Below are 14,386 nucleotides of genomic sequence, written 5' to 3' on the forward strand. Positions count from 1 at the left end.
CCGCGTCTCAGAAAGAGATGGGCTTTGTGTAGGAGCAGCCAGAATCTAAACACCCAGAACTGGATACTACTGAGAAGTGGTTTCTGTTGTTGGAATGGAAATTCAGTCCGGACTGTTGTAACTTTATGATGTTAATATAACTCCCATAGTAACCACCAGGAAAACAGGTATTTAAATATACATAGAGGAAAAGTGCTTTTTTGCCCTCAGGACAGCATAACTCACTTTGTAGACCAGGCTGGCCTCAAACTCACAGAGGTCCACTCTGCCTCCTGAGTGCTGGGATTAAAGGCGGGCAACATTACACCCAGCTATGAAAAAGTGCTTTTTAATGTTTTACGGTGAAAACAATCCAGGGAGTGGGCTTTAAGGAACATAGAAAAACAGCAAGAGTTAAGTGATCCTTACCAGCAAGTACTTTAGGGGGAAGAAGTGGGCTCCAGTCAAATGATGGAATTTAATGGATAAAAACAGTGACCCAGTTATATGTCCTCCACAATAGATGCCTGCTAGATTTTGAGACAAAAATGAGAGTGGAAGGATATTTAATTGTAAGATCCCAGTGGTTATATTAATCTTTTTTGTGTGTGGTGTGACCAGAAGTTGACGTCTTATATCTCAGTTCTCCTTATGTTTGGTCTGGAACTGATTTTGTTTTCCTTGAGACAAGGTATCTCACTGAAGGTGGAGCTGCTGGCCAGCAGTCCGTAAAGATTCTCGCCTCTACCTCCCCAATGTTATTATAGGCAAGGCAAGCTGTCCCTTGGGATTATCCTGTGTTGCTAAAGACCCATGTCCTCTTGCTTAAGCAGCAGGCAGTGTTATCAACCGAGCCATCTTCCCAGCCTTCCATACCATATTAATCAAGCAAAAATTTATTTTAAATCTGGGAAGTTAACAGGACTGAAGTCACTCAGTAAAAGCCGAGCAAGCCTGCCTATTCAAGTTGGATACTCAGAATCACATTAAAGCCAGGTGTGGCATCGCATGTGTAATACCAGCATTGCTGAGATGGGGGACTGAGACAGAATTAGCTGGAAGCCTGTGGGCCGGCTCTCCTAGAGTAAATATATAGTGCAGTACAAGAAACCAGAGACCCTCAGAACAAGGTGGTAAAAACACTGCCTGGGAAGTTGTCCTCTGTCTACATGCACTGTGGTATACATGTCAGCATCATACATACACAGTAAATAAGAGTTTACAAGGCATGATGTCTAATTTCAATAAACTCCAAGATAGGTGGAGTTTGCTTGTTTTCGGCTGCCCAGACCTGAAATAATCCCACAAAAACTATTAAAACACTGACCAATTATTTAGGTGTATTGCTAGCTAGCTCAATTTAAGATAATTTATATCTTAAATTAATCCGTCTCTATTAATCTTTGCGTTACCACGGGGTTGTGTCCTACCGGCAAGGTTCCAATGGGCTCCCACGGGCATCTTTCTTCAGTGACTACATGGCGTCTCCCTGACTCTGCCTTCTTTCCTCCTCTATCTGCTTGGAATTCCTGCCTTACTCTATTCTGCTAAGCCACTGGCCAAAACAGCTTTATTCATTAACCAATAAAAGCAACACATAACAGAAGGACTTCCCACATCAGAAATTAACACGGATTGAGGGGTGGTAGTGGTCAATGCTGAGGATGGAACCCAAAACCTTGCTATACCACTAAGCTGCTTCCCAGTCTCAAGGATACACTCAACTACTGTCTCAAAAGAACAGCACTCATAAATGATAAATGTGTGAACCAAGAAAAAAGACTCAAATTACCAAACTCAGAAATGAAAGTAGGAGCCAAGTAGAGTGGCACATGTCTAGTCAGAGGCAGAGGCTAGCCTGGGCTACAGATTGAGTTCCTGGCCTTCCAGAGCTAGCTACATAGTGTGACCCTGTCTTGAAAAACAGATAAGCCTACAGTGAAAAGCCAAAAGGTGGTCAATTAAATCAAACAAACACAAGTTGATTTACCTGATAAAACACACCAGATAGCTAGAAAAATAAAGTCACTACATGTAGTAATTAATCAGGACGTTATACAGTGGTATAAACACTAAGTCCTGACAGTAATAATTTCCATTATCCTCTCTAGATGGTCACCTGATCTAAAAATCAGCAAAGACACCAGGGGCAAAACACTTAATGTACACAGAATATTTTATTTCATCCAACAGATAGGGAGTACTTATGCTTCTCAGCCAGTATTCTCTAAAATACATCCTAGGACACAAATAAGAATCTGTATAAAAAAGAACTAAGGTCATTGTTTTCCATCCTGTCAGGTTTATTCCTGTTCAACAAATCAGAAGTTAATAGCAAGAAACACAGCAGACCATGATAGATAAACATGGACACTGAGCAGTATGACCTTGAATGATCAGATAAAATGAAAACAGCTCACTAGAAACATGGGAATGTGTGGCTAGTAAAGTTTACCATGCAAGCATGAGGACCTGAATTCTGATCACCAACACCTGCCTTTAAAAACAAAGTGAAACAAAAAACACCAAGTGCAATGATTCACATCTGGGGTGGCAGCAAGGGGAAGGTCTCTGGTGCTCATTGGCCAATCCAGCTAAACTGGTAAGCTCTGGTTTGAGAGAGACCCTGTCTCAAAAACTAATGTGAAGAGCAACAGATACTCATTGTCAACCTCTGGCCTAACACATTTGCACACAGTTTTTATATATACTCAAATATATAAGTGTTTAAAGAACATCTTGAATCAATAACCTAATGATGGTATCTCAAAGCCTTAAAAAGAACTTGAACAATCAGCCCAAAAGCTGAAGATGGCAAAAAGTAATGAGGCAGAGATTCAAGAAATACAAACTAAACAGTGAACAAGATATATTAAAGACTTGATTCTTTGCCAAAGTAAAAATGACAAAAGACCCGAAATAATAAAATTAGAAACTGAAAGGTATTTCTAGAGATAGCTGTGAAATCCAGAGGTTAATGAGGGCAAATTTTGAAAATATTTTTAATAAATCTGAAAATCTAGAAGAAATAAGTTCCTAGACACATGATCTACCAAAATTAAACCAAATGGGTAGAGCTGGCAAGTGACTCACCTTATGAGCTGAATTTAATCCCTGGACCTCTCTAGTGGGTGGAGAGAACTGACTCTTACAAATCATCCCCTGGTCTCCCCCTCACATTCACAAAATCAAACTTAAATCAGGAGGGTATAAATAATTTAAATAGGAAGGAACCGCTTGGGTGAAGAGACATCTTCCAGGGTGGGGAAACAGCATTGCTGACTGATCCCGGGACATGACATATGTAAAGATCTGCTTGCAAAACGTAAATGCTGAAAAACCAACGAGGCTAATGAAGTGTATCCGTTACTTTACTCATTACTATAGCGAAAGCCCTGACCAGGACAACTTACGGGCTTTACTCTGGCTGATGGGTCGTAGCCTGCTTTCCATCACACTGCTAAAACGCTGACCAAAACTGACCTGGCATGGGAAGTGTATTTCACCTCACCTTATAGTCGGTCCATCATGAAGGGCAGTCTGGGCAGGACCCTGGAGGAGAGGCATGAAGGCATGCTGCCCACTGCCTGACTGTTCACACTGTCCACGTTCAGGAAGCAGGGATAGATGAATGCTGGTGTTTAGCTTGCTTTCTCCTTTTTACCTCGTCAGGAGCCAACCCCAGGAAATGTTGCTGTTCACAGTTAAGGTGAGTCTTCTCTCCTGTTCCTCTGTAGATAATCCCTCACAGGCATGAATAGACTTGACTCCTAAATGATTCTAGATTTCGTCAAGTTTGCAATATTAGGCATGAGTTGAATAAACTGTTCTCAAAAGAAGATATACAGTGGCTAACAAGGACGCCCTGTTTCAGGATTCCGTTTCACCCTAGTCAGAACAGCTACAAAAGGATGAATGACATCAGACGCAGTCACACGGTAAAAGCAGGTGGATTTGTGAGTTCAAGGCCAGCGTGGTCTACATAGGGAGTTCCAAAAAGCCAGAGCTCTGTAGAGAGATCCTATCTCACAAAACAAAAAAGCCTAAGGAAGTGATATTTAACCTGACTATGTGGTAACTTAATATAGTTCATCTGTGAGTTTGAATTGTAATGCATAATTGTTATACAAAAGGAAAATAAAATTGTTCTAGTTGAATAATAATTTTAAGGTGTGTTCTGAAGTTGCCTGATAGTATGTTTTAAACATTTGATTGTTACTTTGCGCGTGTGTGTTGGGTCGGTTCTTTTTTTGTACCATGTTGGTCCTGGAGGTTGAACTTAGGTTACCAGGCTTGGTTGCATGTGCCTGAGTACCTCACTAGCTTCTGTCTTAGAATTTTGAAGACTTTCTTTTTTTTCTTAACTTTTTAAAAACTTATTTTTATTTTCTGTGTTCATGTATTTTGCCTACATGTATGTATGTATGTGCATCGTGTGTGTGCCTGGTTCCTGTCAGAGGTCAGAAGAAGGTATCAAATACCCTGCAACTGTAGTTAGAGATGGTTGTGAGCCACCATGTGGGTGCTGGGACTCAACCTGGATCCTCAGCAAGAGCAACAAGTGCTCTAAACTGCTGAGCCATCTCTACAGCCCTTTTTCTCTTCTCCCTCCTCCTCCCCGTTTTGTGGTGGCTATTATTTTGAGCCAGGGTCTCATGGATCCAGAGTGGCCTCAATCCACTGTGTAGCAGAGGAGGCTACAGGCTGGTCTTTGACTTCTGATCTTTCTGCCTTTTTACCTCCCACATACTGAAATCACGGGCATGTGTCCCACACCTGACTTTGTTTATTTTTTTTTTTTTTGTAACAGTGTCTCTCTATGTTAGCCTAGGCTGTCCTGGAACTTGCTATGTATCCCAGATCTCTGTGTGTGTGCATGTGATGTTTCTTAATGCAAATACTCAATAGTTTCCAAAATAACATGGTGATAGAGGGAAGTGACCCTGAGGCTCAGGGTGTGTGTGTGTGTGTGTGTGTGTGTGTGTGTGTGTGTGATCTTTCTGAACGCAAGTACTCAGCGGTTTCCTAAAGAACATGGTGATAGAGGAAATGACACCGATCTTCAGGGTCGTCCTCACCCTAGACATACTGTTCATTTCTCAGAGACCTCTGAGAGCCCTGAGTATGACCTGGAGAAGGCGAAAATTCAGGTACGACCTCACCAAATGGAACAAGCCTTGTAAACCACCCTAACTTTGGAGTGAGATACGTTCCATGGACACGCCATGCTAGTCCTTTAGACTGACCAAGACTGTCATCCAAAGAGCTGATCTTAAAGATGTTGCTGGATTGCTTGTGCCTTCAGGCGTCTGGCTGAAGCAAGTTACTGAAGGGAAATGCCATAGTGCTAGGTGTACACCGTCTCCATGAATAGTTTTTCAAATGTCAAATGCAGCACCAGTTTAAGATACATAAATGGGTCACTACATGACTTAAGAGAAAAGACATGAGCTCGGCCCAGTAGGAAAAACATTAAAAAGGGAGCCATGGAATCCAGATACCGAATGTCAGAGGACAAAGCCACTGTGTAAGACATTGTGGTAGGAAGAGAGAGCTAGAGAAGGGTGGCAGGTGATGAGCTCTGTGTGGACCATCCTGGCTTCCACATTGAGGCTTAACCCTCAGAAGGTGACAAGTACTTGCAAAGAAACAAACCAGCTGGCTACCTGTGATCAGGAAAATACAATATCCAAGGAAAAATCAATAGGCAGGGTTAAAGGCCGACTAAACACAACTGAAGATAAAATTAGCTCCCTGAAAGATTGCAGAAGGCAACTGTATCACCCAGCATTTCATCCTGAGCTTAGGGAGCTTGCTTCACAGAAGTACCATTTGGGGTGAGACAAAGACACCCTAATGACTACACCAGAAATCTCTTAGAACTGATAAACATTTCATCAAAGTAGCAGGCTACAGAATCAACCCACGATAATCAGGAGCTTCCCTGTATACAAATAAAGTATGCAGAGAAAGAAATCTAACAGTTCTGCTCACCATAGCTTTAAGAAAACAACCAAAGAAGATACCTAACCAAAGAACTGGAAGACTTGTACAATAAAAACTTTAAAACACAAGAGACAAAATGAAGACACTAGATTTCCCTGTTCTCATGGAGTGGAAACATTAAAAGTATAAAAATGGCTATCCTATCAAAAGCTATCAGTAGATTCATTACAATTCCCATCAAAATCCCAAAGTCATTCTTTATACGAATAGGGGGAAAGCGCAATGCTAAAAATTCTTGTGGAGGCAGGTGGATCTCTGTGAGTTCGAGGCCAGCCTGGTCTACAAGAGCTAGTTCCAGGATAGGCTTCAAAGCTACAGAGAAACCCTTGTTTCAAAAAAAAAAAAAAAGATTCTCATGGAGAAGGTGAGAGGTCAGCTCAGTTGGTAAAGTGTTTATCTAGTGTGCGCAAGCCCCAAGTCTGGTCCCTCGTCCCTGGCTCTACATGAAATGGTCATAGTAGTGCATGCATGCCTGGAACCCGAGCACCCGGGAGGTGGAGACAGGATAGTCACAAGTTTTTGAACCCTGTCTCAAATTTTTGCTGAGCTAAAGGAATTGCTGGAGCCCTGGTTGCTGCTTCCAGAGGACCCAAGTTCAGTTCCCAGTGTCCACTTCACCTGGGTTCTCAACCACCTGGAACTCCAGCTCAGGGGTTCTAGCACCCTGCTCTCGTCCAGACTCTGGCTACCTACACTCACATGGCATACATCCGTACAAACACAATACACAGAATTAAAAATAAAATCTTTTTAAAGCCGGGCAGTGATGGTGCACATAGAAGTCTTGTCAAAATGCTACGCTTGACAGGAGGCCTGGGTGGGAACTGAGATGGTGAGTGGCCAACAGGCCTGGTGACGCACTGACGGAGTCTGAGGCACCGTGAGACTCGAGTGTGTTCAGGTATCAAGTGGTTTTTATTTCTTGGTCAGGGTGAAGGTGATGGCGGATGCAGCCAGCAAACACTCTAGTTCTCTTCAAACTTTTTATTTTTCTTTCATTAGCAAATGTACAAAGAGAGGGGTAGAGTGGACCCTGTCAGGGGATGGGGCTTCCCAATGTCATAACTTTCCTTGCCCGTGAGCTTGTTCTAAGAGATGTTAAAGCAAATCCAGCCATTGTTTCAGTTACACCTTACCAGGTAAGAATCAAAAAATTAAAAAAAAAGCCAACACTCAAGTGTCATTATCACACATAGTTACAGTATTATGTAGCACAAAAATAATTTCTTGAAATTGTCTCAAAGGCTTCTGTCATATTCTTGGTTTTCAAGGTTCTTCTCAGCTTATAGCTTCCTGGTTCTTTCTGGGACTTCAGGAACCGAATGCATAGGTATGGTTCTTAAATGAATACATTGCCAACTTCACTTTACAATGGCGATGACTTAGAGCCATCCTTTGTATGTGAGCTTATCTTCCCCAGTGTCTGCCTGATCCCTCAGCCTTGAGACCAGAACAGTAAACAGCAGACTGGATACAAAGCCTTAATGTAGACGTCTGAATGGGGTCGCTTCAGGAGATGCCTGGGAGGTCACATTCCTCAAACTTATAGCTGTCACTCCTTCATTGTCTCCCACACATTTCCTCCCCACCCCAGTACCTCACGGTTTTAATCACCGCCTAAATTGGTTGTGTAATTCATTAAGGTCTGACCCTCTGCCCTTCCAGTCCCCAGTATGGGGAAGAGTGGGCTTCCTTAAATGGAGGAACAGATAATGCCACCCTACTTCCAGGTCCTGTCCTTGCATGGAGCTCTCTTCGCCCACAGCCTGCCCCTGACAACCAAGATGTAGCCGGTACATTCTGCCTCCAAATTCCCCCACCAAATTTTTAGCCTCCTAGCCCTTAGACTCTTAAGAGGGCACATAAAGCTTCCTGCCAGCTTCATACTCAAATGCTACAGAGTACCAGACCTGGGGAGGGGACATTTGTGTCACACTAGGTTCATAGGCTTCAAACTCTGTGGGCTGAATGTGACAGGATTCAAAGTGGAAATCATTAAGAACAAAGGAACATCGATGGGAAGGATGTGGGCGTCTCCTCCAGGGGTCTGGATTCCGGAAAGCCAGGAGGTGGATGAGACTTCCTTTCTGGTCTTGCCTCTCCCCCACCCTCTTCTGGCAGGCTCCTTCCGCCCTCCACAGATTGTTCAGAGGGTCTGAGTGTAGGCCTCAAGGAAGTACCGCCAGTGTGAGCGCACACAGCAAAGGAACTGTGTGAATTCTGATGCCTGGGTTCACCTGACCAACTAAGTCTTTGTGTCTGGGAGGAGGCTGAGCATCCACTTTTACGAGACTCCAATGTGCACCTAAGGCCAGAAACCCCCTGATGGTTTCCGGCACCCAGAGAGGACTCAGCTGCAGTTCTCACAGTTCAAGGGGCCTCGCTCAGGAAACCTGTTTAGGATCAGAAGCTTCCATGGGGGTTGATGGCTGCCACCAATCAGAAGATTAATTGGCCAGCAACTTAGCAGGTATATCATTATCTGGCCATAGCAGCTCTGTCGCCTGCTTCCCCCCTCCACCACTGTCAGCTGTAGTGTTTTGGTCGTTGCACCTCAGGAATACACAGTCAGTCTTGAACAAGAAGCTGAACAAAGTTCTGGGGATTCAGTACCTTGGCGGGAGATATGGTCACTGACTAGAAGTGGAAGAAGCTGGCGCTAGCTAGCTATGAAGGCGTGTTGGAGGCATGAGAGGGATAGTGGCGGACGTCTCTTCCCAGGAGAGGGACACACCTGCAGTCCAGGGAGAGGGTTGAGTAGCAGGAGCCCGAGAGTGAAGGCAGAGGCCAGCGCACTCTGGATGGGAGCACTGAGGGTGAAGGACATGGCTGGCCCTTTGCTGAGCTTTTCCCCCCTCAGTTCCTCCAAGGACTTTACCTCTTCTAGAAGGTCATACCTGGACTTAAAGACCCACAGCCCCGTCACCTGGCTGCACTTCAGGTCAAGGAAGCTGACAATCACTATAGGATTAGGGTGAGAACTGAGCTGAGGGCTTTGGAGTCCTCTCTCTGTCCTCTTCCTCACGGAGGGAGCTCCTACAGTGTCCCACCACTCCGCTGTGACCCAGTCCTTAATTGGGCCTTACAGAGATTGTCTTTTTCCTCAGGAGGGCTCCCAAGGAGAGCCTAGGACATTCTATCTACCTATGGGATGGTCTCCATGCCAGGGGTTTCCTCACCCTGAGGTCCTGCACCCTTACTAGGCCAGGCTTTAGGTGGCCTCTAGGACTAGCTGTGATTTCCCCTCATCCAAGTCCTGGTACCAAACTCCAAGGTGGGGCAGGCAGCCCACGGAGCAGGAACTGTAATGCTCCCTGCTTGCTCCACCCGTGTCCTCGAGCCCACCGCAATAGCCCTAGGAGTTGGTTCTGACTTCTCTAGTCCAGGCCCCAACTAGGCGCGTGGAAACAGACAGGATGACAGCACACTTGGGGCTGAATGTTCGCTTCTCTTTCCATAAAGTACCAAACACACCGTCTAGATTGTGGTAGTGGGGAGGGCCTGGCTGGGAACCCGAACTTTACACACCCAGGGGGCCCTTGATGGAGGCGGGCAATTTAACAACCGGTCTGCAAGTCAAAAGAGAAAAAACTGGTTAGTGGGACGAGCCACGGTGAAGGTGACAGGGGCTGTGAAGTCAGGGCCCAGGTACTCGATTCTTAGGATAGCCCTGCCTGGGGTCCATTTCTGGGGACAAGAGTGAGACAGTCTGACCTTGTGACCTGTATGGGCACCCAAACAGTGTTGGGCAATTAACTGCGAGAGCCTGAGGCCTGTTCTAACAGGCGGGAGAGTCGAGCTTCCAGGTCTCTCTGAAGCTCAGTGTCCTCGGGGGTCATGTGGGGACAGTCCTTAGCCTAGAGAATTTCCTCTAGCTGGTTGCTGTGACTAACTGTTGGATGGGTACGAAGGCGCTCTGGCCCAAAGTGCTATGCGCTGAGATCCTTCTGTTGCTCTGAGATCCTCAGGGCCCAGCATATAGTAGGCAGGTGGCTCCTTCCGTGAATAAGTGGGCAGGTGAAGGAGCCTGAGACCCTGTGTGCCCATTCTGGTATAGACAGAACAGGCTTGGGTCTCACTGGGTGACTTGTGTTGCCTGGGCCTTGTTTCTGGTCTTTTTGAGTGTCTTGAGTCTGGGGCTCAGAGCCTGTGTTGAGCACCGGACGCTGGAGCTCCAGATTGAGTTCAAGGGATCTGTACCCTGCCTACCCTTGCCCAGGGTATCATGTCGGCTGGCTGGAGTTCTGGGCAAGAGGGTTGCTGGAAAGATGGGCTGGGCTGGGCAGGGCGGGCCGACTCAGACGTACTCTCGGGCAGCAGTTGAGGGTCCAGAGCGATAAGGCTGTGGGATGCTGTTGACTCTCTCCGGCTCTGGGCATGTGCAGCAAAGAAAGGAGCCCCCTAGCATGGCCAGGCCAGCAGAGGCCCAGCCGACAAACAGAGCTGGACCAAATTCATACCTGTAAGAGGTAGGGAGGGCTATATCAGGTTGCAGACCCCAGACCTGCATGGTCCCAGCCAGCACCTGGTGGACAGAAGACAGCACACAAGATATCCCAGGCCTCCTCCTCCTTTCCACATGAACTAAGGTGAGTGCTAGCCCTGCCTCCCTCCCCGCCAGCATGTTCACAGCACATAGCTCATACTGTCTGGGTAGGCAGTTCGGGCTCAGTTCCTCATCTGGCTGGTGGAGGGATGGGTACAGAAATCCAGATGGATACAGCGGGACAATCTGTGACCTTCTTTCCCAGGCACAGTCTGGTCTAGGGACCAGCATCCAGCTAGGGCGGCTCCTCGCTGCCCTCTAGAGATTGTTGCTCTTCTGTCTGATCCTTTGGGCTCTCCACATCCCGCCTGGCTCTTCCAGAGTGTTCTTCCCCTCCTAGAACAGCTACCTTCAGGGCCCAGTTCCTATGGGGCCTCCAGACTGAGATATTCGCCTTGTTGCTCCCCTTCACTCCTCTCCATGCTCACCTTGTCACCCTCCACCCCAATCAGAAGGATCTTTTGACCTGTACCTGTAGGGCAGACAGAGGCTTAACTGTGTTCCCGAACTCAGCCCAGGCAGCCCCAGGAGTCCTGAAGTGATGGTCCTAGTCCCAGCTTGTCTCCTTGGGTTAGACCTTGCGTGGCAGGTCTTTGTGCGGTAGCTGCCCACCCAGGGCACAGCTCTCTCATCCAAATTCTCTGTCTTCTCCGCTGAGCCTTCCCACAGAGACAGCCCAAGCATCCCCTCCCATCCCCCTCCACCCCAGAGTTGGCAGGATAATTGGACTGGGAACTATCATTCTTTGCTCCTGGCTGGGCTGGGAGGGAGGGAGAAACCAGGTACACCCAGGTTCTTCTGAAAGTCCCTAGCTACCCCTCCCCCATGCCTTTAACCCTACAGATTCTGACCACAGTAGCTCCCAAGTACATGGCCTGCATCCCGTCGCTACTTCCCTCACCCAGAGCCCTCTACTGGAGGCCAAGGCAGCAGCTGCTCCACGGGGCTGGCCTCTCCGCCCCTGCAGCAGAGGGCAGCTGCGGCTTCATTCAGGCTGAGGGGCAAATCCTCCTCACAGCTGCTGGGCCTTACCCTAGCCACCCATTTGCTCCAGTCTGTATTACCAGTGTCCCCGCCCCCATTCTACCGCCTCCTCCAGGAAGCCACCTTGACCTGCTGCCGCCAGCGGAAGTGAAACGGCCAGGTATCCTGAGCCCTGTACAAAACCTCTTTCCTCATCACCCTTGGAGCCTCAGAACCACAGGAGAGCTGGTTCTGGCACGAAGAGGTTAAGTCACAAGTGACCTAGGTCACTCTAGCATAGAGCTAGACTTCAGACCCAGAGCTAGGGCGCTGGGCTGCTCAGGGGCCTGGCTGCACCAGAATGTTCTCAGCAGCTCTCCTGTCCCTCCCAAGGACCTTCATGTGACTCTCCTTTCTCAGAAACTAGCTGGGGCCCACTCCCTATTTCCTCTTCCAAATGGCAACTGGGGCCAGGGGAGGACAGTTAAGAAGGAGGCCCAGCTCCAGCACTCACCTGGCATTGACAGGAGTGCTGGGGTTGAAGAATTCCTGGGTCACCAGGGTAGCATACCACGAGACAGCGGTCAAGGTACAGAGACCTAAGGACCAAGTCGGGGGGTGCTCAGCTCTGCCTGGCCCTGCCAGCCACATGGGCGGGCTAGCCACATAGTCAAGAAGGGAGAGGAGGCAGGGCACTCACCTGCCAAGAGGAAGAGGGCACCCCCGGAGATGGCCACACGGCCCTTGGCGATGGGGTTACTGTCTCCAACCCGAGTGCACTTCATGCCCACGACACTGAGCACCATGGCCACAAAGCCCAGCAGCACAGCCATGACCATCAGGGCTCTCGCTGACTGGATGTGACCTGGAAGAGCAAGGAGGTACTGAGCGGCAGTGGGGAACTCTGGGGGGATGGCAACAAGGAGGAACTGGACCTGGAATGGGAAGAACCCAGTGTGGAGGGGCTTGAGCAGAAGCCCAAAGAGGTCCGATCTTTTACCTGGTAGTGAGAAGAGACAGTGAGTGTATGAGAACAGAGTGCATGTGTGTGTGTTGGGGGGATTTCCACTGGCCCTGACCAGCTCCTCTGAATGATGCTGAGTGACAAATATTGGATAGCTTGACTTTGCTCTTCTGTTGCTTTCTCTCGGGTCTGGTGCACCCCCAAGCAGCAGGAGATAGGGCCAGGTGCCACTCAGAATTGCCAGTTCAGAAAGAGCCGAGAGTGTGAGGCCCACCTAAGCCCAGCGTGGTCCCCAGCAGCAGCCCTGTCAATCATCCATGGAGCGGTGTATGTGTGCTGGTCAGTTCTAGGCTGCAGACAGCTCAGGGGACCAATGATCTGCCTGGCTCAGTGTGCAATGGGGGTGGCTGGCGGCCGTTCTCCTCAGGTACCTGCAGAGCCCTGTTGGAGTGCAGGTGGGATGGCCCTGCCACGGTCAGAGCTGAAATAGTGTCTGACTGTGAGCCAGCTTGACGGTCGAAAAGCCACATCCCAGGAGTAGGTGCGTATGTGAGCATGTACATGGGCGTGTTCTAGTGCATTGTGTCCATCTGTGTGAGGTGTGTGTGTGTGTGTGTGTGTGTGTACGTGTCTGTCAGTATAGAATATGGAGAGCAGAGGAGCAGACAGTGTTAACAGGCTTATGGAGCCAGACCCTCATCTCAGTCCACCCTCCCATATCCTATGTATTAGTGTCCTGGTTACACAGGAGAGCATCAGAGTGCAAAGGGTTGGGTGAGTAGCGAAGCTATGGTGTCAGGACAGGGAGCCCAGGCTGCCAGCCTCCTGTACTGATCCCTCTCCAGAGCCCAGAGACCTGGCTGGCCTGGACTCTCCAGTGTACACAGGACAGCAGTTAGGGAATCACACCGGGCTGGAGTGTGCAGCCCGGCGACGAGCCTGACCTAGACCTCCCCAGTCCCCTTCCCAGGCTCCCGCCCGAAGCCTACCGTCCAGGGCCAGAAGTGAATCATAGAGCTTGCATTGCACCTGCCCCGTGCTCTGAGAAGCGCAAGACATCCACAGCCCTTCATAAAGGCCCACGGCAGTGATGATGGCGTCGCCTGCATAGGAGGACTGCTTCCACTGTGGCAGGGCAGTGCTGGCGATGATGCCCACCCAGCCACCCAGGGCTAGGAAGTAGCCCAGGAGCTGGAGGCCTGAGTTGGCCATGGCCCAGCGAGGAGTCTGAGGATTCCAGGGCTCAGGGATGGGCCAGGGTCCTGAGGAGCGCTGTGGTCATGGTGAGAGTAGCAGCTGGAACAGGGACGCTAGCGGCACAGGAGCAGGGGAGCAGAGGGGACAGCTGACCGGCCAGCCAGAGGCAGCTCAGCGAAGCCAGTGGCTGCTGGATTCCAGAATTCAGGGGGCGGCCCAGGGGCTGGAAAAGGCCAAAACCCGCCCACAGCTAGTTCTCGGCAGAGTTCTTGCCCAGCTTCTTGGGGGTGGAAGGCGGGACCTAGTGCCCAGGATGGGGTGGGTACCCTTGCCCTCCCTGCCTCAAGAGTAAGGAAGGGAGGGGCTAGGAGGAGTGACTCTCAAGGCCTTTCCAACCAGGGAAACCCCTTCAGGAGTGTAATTTCAGTAAGAATTCTCATCCCTACGCCAAGCTCCAGCTCGGTGGATGCTGGCTTTGCTGTGCTTTCGTCCTTGGTCTGAACCTGGGTTTTCTTGCCCACTGACTTGAGGATGGAAAAGAAAAGAGATTCTAGTTACAGCAAGAAAAACTAGAGTTAGACGGGCATGTGTCTCTCGCACGCGCACGTGTGTGCATGCTCATGTGTGCATGTATATGTGTGTGCACATGTGCTCATGTGTGTGTGCATGTTTGTGCGCATGCATGTTTGTGTGTGTGAGTGTGTGCTTGTGTGTGTGTGCATGTATGTGTA

The 14,386-nt window shown here is 48.9% G+C and overlaps 1 protein-coding gene across 1 annotated transcript; it reads right to left on the minus strand.

Annotated features, from left to right (window-relative positions):
- Positions 1–6,954: 6,954 nt before the first annotated feature.
- Cldn19 (claudin 19) lies at positions 6,955–13,919 on the minus strand. Its single transcript, XM_087904663.1, has 5 exons — positions 13,448–13,919; positions 12,195–12,359; positions 12,009–12,093; positions 10,293–10,445; positions 6,955–9,554 (listed from the first exon to the last, which is right to left on the minus strand). The coding sequence occupies exons 1-5, from the start codon at positions 13,668–13,670 to the stop codon at positions 9,506–9,508; spliced, it is 675 nt and encodes a 224-aa protein (XP_087760789.1). The 5' UTR covers positions 13,671–13,919; the 3' UTR covers positions 6,955–9,505.
- Between the last annotated feature and the right edge of the window lie 467 nt (positions 13,920–14,386).

Source organism: Myodes glareolus, chromosome 3 (genome assembly GCF_982192425.1).
Source record: "Myodes glareolus chromosome 3, mMyoGla1.1, whole genome shotgun sequence".
In the NCBI taxonomy this organism is placed as follows: Eukaryota; Metazoa; Chordata; class Mammalia; order Rodentia; family Cricetidae; genus Myodes; species Myodes glareolus.

Coding starts and splice junctions, on each gene's coding strand:
- Cldn19 (XM_087904663.1), bottom strand. CDS start 13,670: ATGGCCAACTCAGGCCTCCAGCTCCTGGGCTACTTCCTAGCCCTGGGT. Junction 12,094..12,194: donor TGCCCTCTTCCTCTTGGCAG/GTGAGTGCCCTG, acceptor CTTGGTCCTTAG/GTCTCTGTACCTTGACCGCT. Junction 9,555..10,292: donor CCCTCAACTGCTGCCCGAGA/GTACGTCTGAGT, acceptor TTTGACTTGCAG/ACCGGTTGTTAAATTGCCCG.